Source organism: Mobula birostris, chromosome 27, assembly GCF_030028105.1.
Source record: "Mobula birostris isolate sMobBir1 chromosome 27, sMobBir1.hap1, whole genome shotgun sequence".
Lineage (NCBI taxonomy): Eukaryota > Metazoa > Chordata > Chondrichthyes > Myliobatiformes > Myliobatidae > Mobula > Mobula birostris.
The window spans coordinates 21,189,279-21,203,964 of record NC_092396.1 but is presented as its reverse complement, the minus strand read 5'-3'; the positions used below and the strand labels follow the sequence as shown (position 1 = coordinate 21,203,964).

Genomic DNA, 14,686 nt, shown 5'->3' with positions numbered 1-14,686 from the left:
AAGGAACTTAATTGAATAAGGTTCTTCCTTTATTGCAACTTACACTCAGTGGCCACTTTATTAGGTACACCAGCTCGTAAATACAAATATCTAATCAGCCAATCATGTGGCAGCAACTCAATGCATAAGAGCATGCAGACATGGTCAAGAGGTTCAGTTGTTGTTCAGACCAAACATCAGAATGGGGAAGAAATGTGACCTTAGTGACTCTGGCTATGGAGTGATTGTTGGTGCCAGACGGGGTGGTTTGAGTATCTCAGAAACTGCTGACCTCCTGGGACTTTCACGCACCACAGTCTCCAGAGTTTACAGGGAATGGTACGAAAAACAGAAGAGCATCCAGTGATGGCAGTTCTGTGGGCAAAAGTGCCTTGTTAATGAGAGAGGCCAGACTGGTCCAAGCGGACAGGAAGACAACAGTATCTCAAACAAGCACGTGTTACGACAGGGGTGAGTGCAGGAGGCCATCTCTCAACGGACAACACATTGAATCTTGACGTGGATAGGCTACAGCAACACAGGGCCGCGAGCATACACTCAGCGACCACTTTTTCCTAAGGTACAGAAGGTCCCTTCCAAAGCCGCCACTGGGTGTGAAAGTAGAGAATCGTGGAGACAGAGAACAACGTGAAAAGAGGTGGAAAGTAAAGGCAATAACACAAACCTGTCGGCAAGGGCTACTTAACCTTTAGTGTGAAAATTCAGATGTTTTGGATGTTTTCTGCACCCTCCTGTCCTCTCCAACAGGTTGAAGTTCCTTTCGGGAACCTGCTGAGGGACTCCTGGTTATGTGCAGTGACATTTACAGCATAGTCCAGTTCCTGCCTGAAGGTCCATCACAGGGCTCATCAGCAGCAATTACTGAGGAGGTTTGGGGGGGAGAGGGGTTGGTTTCCCCTCTCCTGAGACACTTTCTATCATTCCTTGCCCCAAGTGAGATCAGCCATCGCTCATCGGCAAGCATCAGCCTGTCAGCCGGTGGGAGGGGGCGGGGGGGTTGAATCTATTACTGGAGCTTTCTTTGGATGACCAACCGTCCCACCGACACCCGCGCTGGTCGGGTGGCAACCCCATCGTCAAGGCGCACCCCCTGACCACACCGACCGGACATTGGTCATTTCCGATAATGCCTCCCTCGTGAAGTTTGGGCCATCTACACCGGTGCACCGTTGAGCAGCTTCGTACTTAAAGAGTCCCCCAATATTTTCAGAATGAATATGCAGAAGTGTCATGAAAAAGTGGAAGATTTGAAAGCCTCTCTGGCTTTGCTCGCAGGCTGTAGCCTGGAAATTAATCTAACACGGTGGGAGACTGAATGAGGTTTGACATTCCTGGGAGTTCCATTCCCATCACGTTGCAGTCAAGGAATACGTAATGCTTTATATTTGGAATAAAGTACACCGCACAACTTTAACATAGCATTCCTGTTTTTGAAATGGTCCCCTGTAGGTAGGTTTCATCTCTTTCAAGATTCGTGATAGTCAATGCAGTATTTTCCCATTCACACTAGAGAGTATTTTATCATTTCCCTACTATTCAGCTGAGTAAGTGGGAAATTGGAGCGATCATTCCCTGTTCCACGTAACCCTGTGCCCCGAATCTGTGCTTTGTGAACAGTAAGAGGGATACTCTGTGGCTGATTTAATCTGATCTGCTTGTACGTTCTGATAAGCAAACCAATTCAGCGTTTCCGGGAAGACGGTCGTTACCATGACAGCACTGCATTGACTGAGGGTGCCCCAGCAGCTAATGAGGAGGGGCATTGACCTCTGCCCTTTTGCTTTATGCTAATTTCACTCAAGGTTTCAAGCTTATTAAGAGGAGTAGATAGAGTGGACAGCCAGCGCCTCTTCCCCAGGGCACCACTGCTCAATACAAGAGGACATGGCTTTAAGGTAAGGGGTGGGAAGTTCAAGGGGGATATTAGAGGAAGGTTTTTTACTCAGAGAGTGGTTGGTGCGTGGAATGCACTGCCTGAGTCAGTGGTGGAGGCAGATACACTAGTGAAGTTTAAGAGACTACTAGACAGGTATATGGAGGAATTTAAGGTGGGGGGTTATATGGGAGGCAGGATTTAAAGGTCAGCACAATATTGTGGGCGTAAGGGCCTGTACTGTGCTGTACTATACTATACTATGTTCTTATCGATCAAAGGACTGTTGGTCACAAGCAGAATTTTGTGGCATATCCTCAACTTATTAAGTAATGAAACCTGTTGGAAAAGTCCCTTAAATGAACGTAAGGCCAATGTGATGAGAAGGTCGTTGACAAACTCTGCCGCTGATCTGCTGACCTGCACGTCCCATTCACCCGGCAACGTCCCATTCACCCAGCATGTCCCATTCATCCATTATCTCCCATTCATCCGGCACCTCCCATTCATCCGGCATCTCCCATTCATCCAGCACATCTCATTCATCCAGCACATCTCATTCACCCAGCAACGTCCCATTCATCCGGCAACGTCCCATTCACCCGGCATGTCCCATTCACCCAGCAACGTCCCATTCACCCGGCAATGTCCCATTCACCCGGCACGTCCCATTCACCCGGCACGTCCCGTTCACCCGGCAACGTCCTATTCACCCGGCACGTCCCATTCACCCGGCACGTCCCGTTCACCCAGCACGTCCCATTCACCCGGCACGTCCCATTCATCCGGCACGTCTCATTCATCCGGCACGTCCCATTCATCCGGCAACGTCCCATTCATCCAGCACGTCCCATTCATCCGGCACCTCCCATTCATCTGGCACCTCCCATTCATCCGGCACCTCCCATTCATCCGGCATCTCCCATTCATCCAGCACGTCCCATTCATCCGGCAACTCCCATTCATCCGGCACCTCCCATTCACCCGGCAACGTCCCATTCATCCAGCGCGTCCCATTCATCCGGCATCTCCCATTCATCCAGCACATCTCATTCATCCGGCATGTCCCATTCATCCGGCAACGTCCCATTCATCCGGCACGTCCCATTCATCCGGCACGTCCCATACATCCGGCACCTCCCATTCATCCGGCATCTCCCATTCATCCGGCACGTCCCATTCACCCGGCACGTCCCATTCACCCAGCACGTCCCATTCACCCAGCAACGTCCCATTCATCCGGCACGTCCCATTCATCCGGCACCTCCCATTCATCCAGCACTTCCCATACATCCGGCATGTCCCATTCACCCAGCATCCCATCTTCACAATCTTAAATTTGCTGCAGGTCTGACATGTTAAGATCCCTATCCATACCTCCATGGACCTGTTCCACCCTACTTCTGTAGCCTCCCCCACCCTTATGGCTAATATTCTTCCCTAATCCTGGTGAACCTCTTCTGCACCTTCTCCAGACCCTTGAGCTCCTTCCTATAAGGTGGAGACCTGAACTGTGCACAGCACTCCAAATTCAGCCTAACCAAGTTTTCATATGGCTGCAACGTGACTTGCCAACTTTAATACTCAACACTGCGACTGAAGACGGCAAGCTTGCCATGTGACCTCTGGTGGTGCATTTGCATTGCTCACTCCGGGGAGCGATAAGGCTGCAGCTCAAGATCCTTCTGCACATCCATCCTCATTAGGGTCCTGTCACTTACTGTGACTGTGACTTTGAAGTAATTGCTGCCAGAGTGCTTCCCCTGACAGTAGAAACTCAGTGTGGCCAGCACCGAGGATGGAACCTTGGTAGGGTAGACCTTTACGCTTACAAATTTGACTCTGCGCTTCCTCTCTCCCACATCCGTACCCCGCAGAAGAGATATCAAGGCAAAATGGGCAAGGATTCTTTTTTTTGGGGGGGGGTGCAATTTTCCACCTCTAATGAAACACATTGGCCTCCAGGGTGGAAGGCTCACGTACCAGAAGGCACAGGAGAAATCTGAGCATCATTGCTAAGAAGGGTCTGAAGGAACTGTCAGGCCAAGGAAGAGATTTGTGGAATGGTTTATCATGACGATTGTTAAGGTGAGCTGTGTGAGTAGGTTCAGGATATTGAGAGGGTGGGTGATGTGAAGGAAGAGCCATATTTGTTCAGCCCCTACCTAGACCAATAACACTGGACAACAAATTCTTTTGCAAGTGTGTTGCTTCCTCAGAAATTTTCTTTGTTTATGATAGACCATTTGAAGTTGAGCACAAGTATAATTTCAGGCTATTTGTGTCACATAGGAATTGGAGAAACACGAAATTAACTTTTATTGAATGTAATCCGTTTAATTACATAAAAGTGCTGACACTTTGCAATAGTTCAACTAAGCTAAAAGTGTTTTGTTGATGATTTTGGTTTGTACTCAGTGTCTGAGGCCTCTTGCTTAAGTGTCCAACAATAATCAGCCGGCATTGATGGATTCCAGTTACCCTGATACTGTTTCTCCATGCTTGTCACTGACAGAGGCAAGATTTGCAGGGAAGATGTCTAAATGAGAATGCAGCAAATGAATCTTTAGTGACATGGTGCACTTCAAATATAGTATTAATGGTAAGACTCTTGGCAGTGTGGAGGATCAGAGGGATCTTGGGGTCCAAGTCCATAGGACACTCAAAGCTGCTGCACAGGTTGACTCTGTGGTTAAGAAGGCATACGGTGCATTGGCCTTCATCAATCGTGGGATTGAGTTTAGGAGCCCAGAGGTAATGTTGCAGCTATATAGGACCCTGGTCAGACCCCACTTGGAGTACTGTGCTCAATTCTGGTCACTTCACTACAGAAAGGATGTGGAAACCATAGAAAAGGTGCAGAAGAGATTTACAAGGATGTTGCCTGGATTGGGGAGCATGTCTTATGAGAATAGGTTGAGCGAACTTGGCGTTTTCTTCTTGGAGTGACGGAGGATGAGAGGTGACCTGATAGAGGTGTATAAGATGATGAGAGGCATTGATCGTGTGGATAGTCAGAGGCTTTTTCCCAGGGCTGAAATGGTTGCCACAGGAGGACACAGGTTTAAGGTACTGGGGAGTAGGTACAGAGGAGATGTTAAGGGTAAGTTTTTTACGCAGAGAGTGGTGAGTGCATGGAGTGGGCTGCCGGCAACGGTGGTGGAGGCAGATACGACAGGGTCTTTTAAGAGACCTTTGGTTAGGTACATGGAGCTTAGAAAAATAGAGGGCTATGGGTAAGCCTAGTAATTTCTAAGGTAAGGACATGTTCAGCACAACTTTGTGGGCCGAAGGGTTTGTATTGTGCTGTAGGTTTTCTATGTTTCTATGTTTCATGGTTTTGAATGCTTGAAGCAATCTGTCAACCAGCTGCATGTAGTTTGGTGCTCTGTGGTTGCCAGGAAAATTTTCAATAATATCCTTGAAAGCTTTCCATGCGATTTTCTCTGGTCCCACTAGAAGTTCTTCAAATTGCCTTCCATTGATGACCTGTTTGATTTGTGGACCAACAGAAATGCCTTCCTTAATCTTGGCATCAGTTATTCTGACATGAATTATGATTTGAAATAAGAAATACAGGTGATTTCAAAACAATGGTGCACGATAGGGACATTTCACGGTGACTTTCATGATCAGCAGCCCAAAATCCATAAGGTACGCGCACAGGTATTCGGGAAGTAGAATCTTCATAGTCCAGATTAACAGCTTTTGTTTTGGACAATCTCTTTCTGTAAGAAGGACTGCAAAGGTTAGATGGAGCAGCCATCAGAATGACTCACTTTAACACCAAGCAGCCCAGAGGGCAGATATTAACAGATACAAGCTTCCTGCTGCTGTGGTAACCGTGCCGACTGCTTTGGGATATCCCCAGAGGTGTCAGTGAAGGGACATTTCCTCAGGTGGGTGCAGGCTGCATCCTGCAGTGTAGTCAGCCCTTGCTGTGGATATAAAAGTCTTATTGTAGCAGGAGGACACGTACCAAATGATGAAGGTTAAAAAAAGACATGCGTTTATCTATCACCTTTCCATTAACTGAAGTACCAATCAACTGTTGCACGGAAATACAGTAGGCAGTGCATACATAGCAACATGTCACATTGTACAGATTGCACGTTTTGGTGATATTGGTTTAGGCTTGGCAAGGATTTCTCAAATAATTCCCCACCTTATTGTTAAACTAGTATTTTTTTCCTGTCGGAGCATCGTTGAGGGTAGAAGGGGCTGCAGTTTAACATGCCCTCTGTGAAAATGATTCCAGGATTCAAAAATAATTCTAGAATTGAACGGCTTGTCAGATGTACAGCGTTTGATGGCTCTGGGCCTGAATCCACTAGGATTCAGAAGAATGAGCAGAGACCTCGTTAAAACCTATCGAATGGTGAAAGGTCTTGATGGAGTGGACGTGGAGAGGATGTTTCCTAGGATGGGAGAGTCTAGGACTAGAGGACACAGCCTCAGAATAGAGGAACAAACTTTCAGAATGGAGATGAGGAGGAATTTCTTTAGCCAGAGAGTCGTGAATCTGTGGAATTCGTTGCCACAGACGGCTGTGATGGTTGGGTATATTTAAGGTAGAGGTTGACAGATTCTTGATTAGTCGGGGCATGAAGGGATATGGGGAGAAGGCAGGAGATTGGGGCTGAGAGGAAAAATGGATCAGCCATGATGAAATGACGGAGCAGACTCGATGGGCCAATAGGCTAATTCTGCTCCTACATCTTAAGGACTGACAACACCATCCAGTACATTTCCTGAGTTATCAGACCTGAATTGGCAGAATACCTTGGTGAGTTTACCTAGAGGTATGCGGAGTGCAGTGAGTTTATCTGAGTGCTTATGAGTGGGTTTGTCACAATGAACACTCATGGTCATTAGTCCGGTCTTGACCCCTCAAACAAGGACAGGGAATGAAAGGAAGCGGAAGCTGCTGTCGGCCACAGGGAGAACTGTGCATTTGCTTCATTCATGATGTCCTTGGAGCCTCTGACTACAAAAGCTTCGTTTGTGTAGCCGGCAGAATCAGATCATTGTGAAACCATGAGCTATGCCACAGAGAACCACAGACCACTTTAGGTTGGCAGAGAGTTTTCCTGAGTGCTTTAATACAGAGAGTGCTTATTTTGAATGCAGACTCCTGTGCCAGAGGCTCAGTGTGCGAGAAACTGGCACACATTCTGTGCAGAGCAATGTCATGACCCTTATACATCGCCATTTGAATGTTCTCCACTGACAGCTGCAGTCTTCAGCAGTTTTTTTTTGATCCTCAAAACTGCATCCAAATTATAAACGCAAGATGGTGGAAATCTTGAGCAACTCCCACAAAGTTGGGAGGGAGGAGAAGATGGCGACGCGACGCAGCGCGCGCGGTCGTTCCGAATGATATCGATTACGTGTAACTAGGGGCCGTGCACAATCCGGATTTGATGGAGACAGCTGTGAGAAGCGCAGAGGAACATCCAGAGTAACTTCTGAAATGCCTGCTTCGCCACCGCTGCTACAGCGCGATCAAGAATCTCCGGAGACGAAGGCCCCAAATCCTCGGCTTTGCATATCACCTGTTGCCGGGGCCAGGGTCGAAGCGCTCGGCAGAGATGGTACTCGATGCTCGGTGTCGGGAGGCGGTCGGAGGCTCGGAGTTTTTCGGACAGATTCGGAGTCGGACTGTGGTGGGATGCTTCCAGGATGCTGCACCGGCAAGTTGGCGGCGCTGGAGGTTCACCATCTGCGTGAGATGATGGGACTTTCGAGAGACTTTGAGACTTTTACTGTGCCATGGTCTGTTCTTATCAAATTACGGTATTGCCCTGCACTGTTGTAACTATATGTTATAATTATATGTGGTTTTTGTTAGTTTTTAAGTCGGTTTGTCGTGTGTTTTCGTGATATCATTCTGGAAAAACATCTTATCATTTCTTAATGCATGCATTACTAAATGACAGTAAAAGGGGACTGCGTGTCCCCATAATCATAACCATAAAGTCCCGGAGGAATTCAACAGGTCAGGCAGTATCTATGGAGAGGAATAAACATTTTGGGCTGAGACCGTTCATCAGGCCTGAAGAGGAAGTGGGGGAGATGGAGTACAAGCTGGCAGGTGATAGGTGAGACCAGGTGAGTGGGAAGGTGGATGGGTGCGGGGAGGAGGGGAGATGAAGTAAGAAGGAGCTGGGAGGGGAAAGGTGGAAGAGGTGAAGGGCTGGAGAGGAAGGAATCTGATAGGGGAAGGGTGGACTGTGGGAGAAAGGGAAGGAGGACAGGTACCAGAGGGAGGTGATGGGCAGGTGAAGAGAAAATAAGGGGTAAGAGGGGAGATAGAATGGTGAATGGGTAAAGAGAGAAGGAGGAGTGGGGGAGAAATTACCAACATCTATAGTCACCAGTTTGGAGGCTATCCAGACGGACTATGAGGTGTTGCTCCTTCAATCTGAGTCTGGTCCCATCTTGGCAAACCCTAATGCTTCTTTCCGCAACTCACTGCAACTCACAGACTCGAAAGACACTTAGAGAGGCACGGGAAAGGTTTAGAGCGGGCGTTCCCAACCTTTTTTATGCCATGGACCAAGGCCATTTAGCAAGGGGTATGTGGGGCCCAGGTTGGGAACCCCTGGTTTAGAGGGGTAGGGCCAACCTTAGACAAGTGAGGCTAGCTTAGATGTGAATCTTGGCATGAACCAGGTGGGCTGCAGAACCCTTTACCACGCTGTATATCTCTAAAACTCCATGGCTTTAACCTCCCGTCTCCCCATGCACACCCTGTGATACTAGTATTCCACTTCTTTCCCTTCCAGCTGACCAGTGGTCTGTCTTTGAGCCATGTTGACAATCAATCCCACAGGCTTTTTGACTGGGTGGGGCTTTTATCTGTCCTCTCCTGCTGCCCCCTGAGTTACTTCCGTCCATGATCACACTTGCTAAATCACATCAAACTCACTCCATCACTGGAGGGGAAGTGCAGCTCCTGCTCTTGTGCTCGTAGCCGCTGCAGTCTGTTTAGCAGATGGGTCATGGTGCCTTACAACACCCTCGCCCCTTTAAACTTCCAGCTTAACCTTGTGCTTCTTTTCTTTGTTGCAGGGATGTCCGCAAGTTCAAGGAGACCAAGAAGCATTTTGATAAAGTCAGGGAGGACATGGACCTGGCGTTGATCAAAAATGCTCAGGCCACCCGGAACAAAACCCATGAGGTGGAGGAGGCGACTGGGACGCTGACCATGACAAGGAAGTGCTTCCGGCACCTGGCACTCGACTATGTTCTCCAGGTGGGTGGAAAATGAGGGGGCTTCGTGCTGAAAGTGGGAACCCTTCCCGTCCGAGGGATAAATTTGGAAAGTTAGAACAGTGAATGTGACAGACCCTTAGGCCCGTGAAGTCGCCCCGACCTTTTAACCCACCCTCCCTTCCCATGTAGCCCTCCATTTTTCTTTCATCCATGGACTGATCGAAGAGTTTCTTAAATGCCCCGTAATGTGAGACTAGAATCTGGAACAGAATGCTGTGGAAGAACTCGGTTCCTATTGGGTTGTAGGCTGTCCAAACAGAATATGAGAGGCTGTTCTTCCAGTTTGTGTTTGGCCTCTCTGTAGCAATGGAGAAGGACAAGGACAGACAGGTCGGTGTGGGAGTGGGAAGGAGGGCTACAATGGCACAGAACCAGAAGCTGCACATAAGAACATAAGGAATAGGAGCAGGAGTCGGCCATCTGGCTTGTCGAGCCTGCTCCACCATTCAATAAGATCATGGCTGATCTGTCCATGGACTCATCTCCACTTACCTGCCTTTTCCCCATAACCCTTAATTACCCTACTATGCAAAAATCTATCTAGCCTTGCCTTAATTAGATTAGATTAGATTCAACTTTATTGTCATTGTGCCGAGGACAGATACAAAGCCAATAAAATGCGTTTAGCATCTGACCAGAAATGCAAAGAATAGTGTTATTTACAAAATAACTACAAATAAAAAAGTGCTACAGCACACAAATATAAAAGTACTGAGACAGTACAATACGGATGCAATACTGCTTAGTGCTGTGATGAGAGGTTCAGCAGGGTCACAGCCTCAGGGAAGAAGCTCTTCCTGTGCCTGCTGGTGCGGGAGTGGAGGCTCCTGTAGCGTCTACCGGATGGGAGGAGAGTAAAAAGTCCATGGTTAGGGTGAGATGCATCCCTGATAATGCTTGGTAGATGTTCTCAATGGTGGGCAATTGGGTGCTGATAATCCACTGGGCAGTTTTCACCACACGCTGGAGTGCTTTGCGGTCCGATACGGGACAATTGCCATACCACACTGAGATGCAGTTGGTGAATATGCTCTCAATGGTACAGCGGTAAAAGTCCATCAGTATCCTGGGACAGAGGTGAGCTTTCTTGATGCTCTGCAGGAAATAAAGGCGCTGTTGTGCCTTTTTGATCAGGATGGAGGAGTTCAGGGACCAGGTGAGATCCTCAGAAATGTGGACACCAAGGAATTTGAAGCTTGATACACGCTCCACTACAGCTCCGTTGATGTAGATGGGGACGTGAGTGTGGCTCCTAGCATGCCTGAAGTTCACAGTGATCTCCTTGGTCTTCTGGGTGTTAAGGGCCAGATTGTTGTCAGCACACCACACAGCCAGGTGCTGAACCTCGTTCCTGTATGCCGTCTCGTCATCTCCTCTGATCAGACCAACCACCGTGGTGTCGCCTGCGAACTTGATTATGGAGTTAGAACCACGTGTAAGAACTTTGAGGAAAATGTATTTACTGAGGTAGCCTCCACTGTTTCATTGGACAGAGAACTCCACAAATTCACCACTCACTGGGAAAAGCAGTTCCTCCTCATGTCCGTCCTAAACCTACTCCCCCGAACCTTGAGGCTATGTCGCTTAGTTCTAGTCTCACCTATCAGTGGGCACAAATTTCCTGTCTCTGTCTTATCTATCCCTTTCATAATTTTATATGTTTCTATCAGATCTCCTCTCGTTCTCCAGAAGCTGGAGATGGCTCTGAAATGAGTGCAGGAGCTCTGTAAAGTGGCCGGTTCGTTTTATCCTGGATTCACCTAGATAGAGAAAGCCATATCGTAAATGCAGTAAACCAAAAGTTTAAAACTATCAAGAGTAAATTTTATTACCAAAGTACGTATGTGTCACCATATACAACCCTGAGATTCAATTTCCTCCAGGCATTCACAGTAGAAGAAAAATACAGTAAAATCAATGAAAAACTACACATAAAGACTGACAAACAATGAGCAAAAAAAGACAAACTGTGCAAATAAATATATACCGTATTGGCCAGAAGTCTTAGACACATATAGATACAGCTAGTGTGGGGGGGGGGGATACACTCCAGGTAGGTGGGGGGGGGGATACACCCCAGGTAGGTGGGGGGAGATACATCCCAGGTAGATGGGGCAGGGAGGTACACCCCAGGTAGGTGGGGGGGAGATACACCCCAGGTAGGTGGGGGGAATACACCCCAGGTAGGTGGTGGAGGGGGGAGATACTTCCCAGGTAGGTGGAGGGGGGGAGATACATCCCAGGTAGGTGGGGGGAGAGATACATCCCAGGTAGGTGGGGGGAGAGATACATCCCAGGTAGGTGGGGGGGGGGAGAGACATCCCAGGTAGGTGATGGGGAGATACATCCCAGGTAGGTGGTGGGGGGAGAGACATCCCAGGTAGGTGGGGGGGGGGGAGATACATCCCAGGTAGGTGGGGGGAGAGATACATCCCAGGTAGGTGGGGGGGGGAGACATCCCAGGTAGGTGGGGGGAGAGATACATCTCAGGTAGGTGGGGGGGGGGAGAGACATCCCAGGTAGGTGGTGGGGAGATACATCCCAGGTAGGTGGTGGGGGGAGAGACATCCCAGGTAGGTGGGGGGGAGAGACATCCCAGGTAGGTGGTGGGGGGAGAGACATCCCAGGTAGGTGGGGGGAGAGATACATCTCAGGTAGGTGGGGGGGGGAGAGACATCCCAGGTAGGTGGTGGGGAGATACATCCCAGGTAGGTGGTGGGGGGAGAGACATCCCAGGTAGGTGGGGGGGAGAGACATCCCAGGGAGGTGGAGGGGGGAGATACACCCCAGGTAGGTGGGGGGGGGAGAGACATCCCAGGTAGGTGGTGGGGAGAAACATCCCAGGGAGGTGGAGGGGGGAGATACACCCCAGGTAGGTGGGGGGGGGGAGAGACATCCCAGGTAGGTGGTGGGGAGAAACATCCCAGGTAGGTGGTGGGGGGAGAGACATCCCAGGTAGGTGGTGGGGGGAGAGACATCCCAGGTAGGTGTGGGGGGGGAGACATCCCAGGTAGGTGGGGGGGGATACACCCCAGGTAGGTGGGGGGGGGAGAGATACACCCCAGGTAGGTGGGGGGGGGGAGAGATACACCCCAGGTAGGTGGGGGAGATATATGGGGGGAGTCGCGGGGTTCATACATGAATTTGACTGGAAACAGCCTCACATTGCGAGGGGTCCCACCACTGGTGGTGCACTCCTGCACCGTTCAGACCCGGCAGCTGCACCGGCCTGTCGCTCCCGGCTGACGTCTGGGCTCAGAATGACCGGATGGGGGGCAGGATGGAGCCCAGTGTGAAGGTTCCCCTCCGGCTGCAGCCAGAGAGGTAATTCAGGCCATAGTGATCAGATACTGATGAAGGCTGCCACTTAAAAAGCCGAGTGAGTATAGCAGGAGACGAGAGTGAGGGAGCTCGGAAACTAAGGAACAAATTAAACTGGTCGGCATGTAGCTGTAATTTCAAATTCAAGCAGAACTTCCTTTGATCGACTGGAGGTATGTGAAGAGGAACGCCGAGAGCCCAGTGACTGACGCCACGGGTACATGACCGTGATGTGTGAGGTCCAAGGTACAGCCCATCTCACACCGCCTCCCTGCACGGGCTTACCCATGCCCGAGAGCGTTCCAAGCTGAGCTTTGGCTGCACTTCACCGCCGCACACTCCCTGTTGTGCAGATCTGGGCTGAAACTGGCCCAGCACAGTCACTGAGCACTGCTGAGCACCTGTTGCCTAAAATCCAAGACGTCCAAGGGGTTCTCTCAGAAAGACCTTTGCTTACCATTCCTCAGAAGTTCTAATGTCTCCTAGTTTAGACCTTTGTTGAACTAGTCACCATGTTTCACCTATCACCTTGTTTTTCTCCCTCCTCTCCCCTCACCTTTTAAATCTACCCCTCATCTTTTTTTCTCCAGTTCTGATTAAGGGTTTCCGCCCGAAACGTCGACTGTATTCTCTTCCATAGATGCTGCCTGACCTGCTGAGTTCCTCCAACATTTTGTGTGTGCGTTGCTTTGGATTTCCAGCATCTGCAGATTTTCTCTTCTTCACCGTGTTACCTCCTGGGGAGGTGGATCGCTTTGAAATTAGGATGCCCTCAAGATCGAGACTGGAACTAAATCAGCGCCCTGCCAAACCTAGTAATCCTACTGTTGAGCCAGACAAGTCCTCAGTACTTGGCCAGAGATGATTGAACACCCAGCACGTCTGCAAAGGCACGGACCTGTCAGGAGGAGCGCTCTCCGCTCGGATTGTCCAGTAAACTAATGGCCAGAAGACAACTGAGCGGTCTCTGCGCCGGCAACCTTAACCATCAAATGTGCTCTGTCCCTTGAGGATGATAGCCTGTGAACTTATCGTCAAGTGCGCCGAGTGTCTACAGCTTGGCTGCATGAAAGAAGCATCATTTTTATTTGAATATGCCCAACACTTAGCGAGCAAACTTCGCTAATAGCGATTCTGAAAACGGAGAGCTTCTTTATCGCAGAGGTTGGACGTTCTGTTTTTTGGTGTTATGCCTCGTATTACCACATGATGGCAGCACCTCTACACGTTCAATGACCCTTCTTTGAAACTCATTCTATATTCCCAATAGACATTTTAGTGATGAACATCAAAAATAATATTAAACGCTGAGGTATTTTCTCCCAGATCGAGGAGCATGGCCTCATTTAATAGGGATATAAAATCAGCCCCATTATCTCTGACATCCTAGCAACACACATCAAAGTTGCTGGTGAACGCAGCAGGCCAGGCAGCATCTCTAGGAAGAGGTGCAGTCGACGTTTCAGGCCGAGACCCTTCATCAGGACATCCTTCTCTGACATCCTTCCACTTTTCTGATGACCTCATTGAATTGATTTTCCAGTAATGGCGGCTGCTGACAGTCAAGAGATCAGTGTTCAATACGGGCATCAAAAATCACCGGACTCCAAAGCTAAAGATGTCCCCTGAAACATGAAAATATTTCCTGTTCTACTCTCTATCGAGTTTTAATAAAACCTGTCAGCATAGTATCCTTCCTTTCTGAACATTGTTTTTAAATCAGCTTCCAGTACCCTCTTGGGTAGTTCATTCTATGTCATATTGAAAAGAAATCTCATTCCTTTTCTTGTTCTCTTCCCTGTTAACTTAAAAGACGCCCTTTCTCCAAAAAAAAAGACTTTATGAGAATGTGTGGAAATGCAAAGAATCCCAAATAGATACTTATCAAGTTTGCAGTTTGAAACTGCGAGTTAGCTTCTATTTGAAGATGACCTGTTCCATGTGTGTGTGTGAGATATCTGGCCCAGTTGAAAACCACACTAGGACTGGTGGAATGAGTACGAGCCTTCATAGTATCCAAGGCATCTTCAAGGAGCAGTGTCTCAGAAAGGCAGCGTCCATTATCAAGAACATGCCCTCTTCTCATTGTTACTGTCAGGTAGGAGGTGCAGAAGCCTGAAGGCACAATTCAACGATTCAGGAACAGCTTCTTCCCCTCTGCCATCCAATTGATAAATGGACATTGAACCCATGAACACTACCTCACTACTTTGC

General features: G+C 48.8%; 1 protein-coding gene across 1 annotated transcript in view; it reads left to right on the top strand.

Annotated features, from left to right (window-relative positions):
• acap3a (ArfGAP with coiled-coil, ankyrin repeat and PH domains 3a) overlaps positions 1-14,686 on the top strand; it is a 385,203-nt gene that overhangs the window by 252,479 nt on the left and 118,038 nt on the right. The window contains exon 6 of the mRNA XM_072245228.1: positions 8,948-9,131. Coding sequence (XP_072101329.1) covers positions 8,948-9,131 — 184 coding nt within the window. The remainder of the gene's footprint in view (positions 1-8,947; positions 9,132-14,686) is intronic.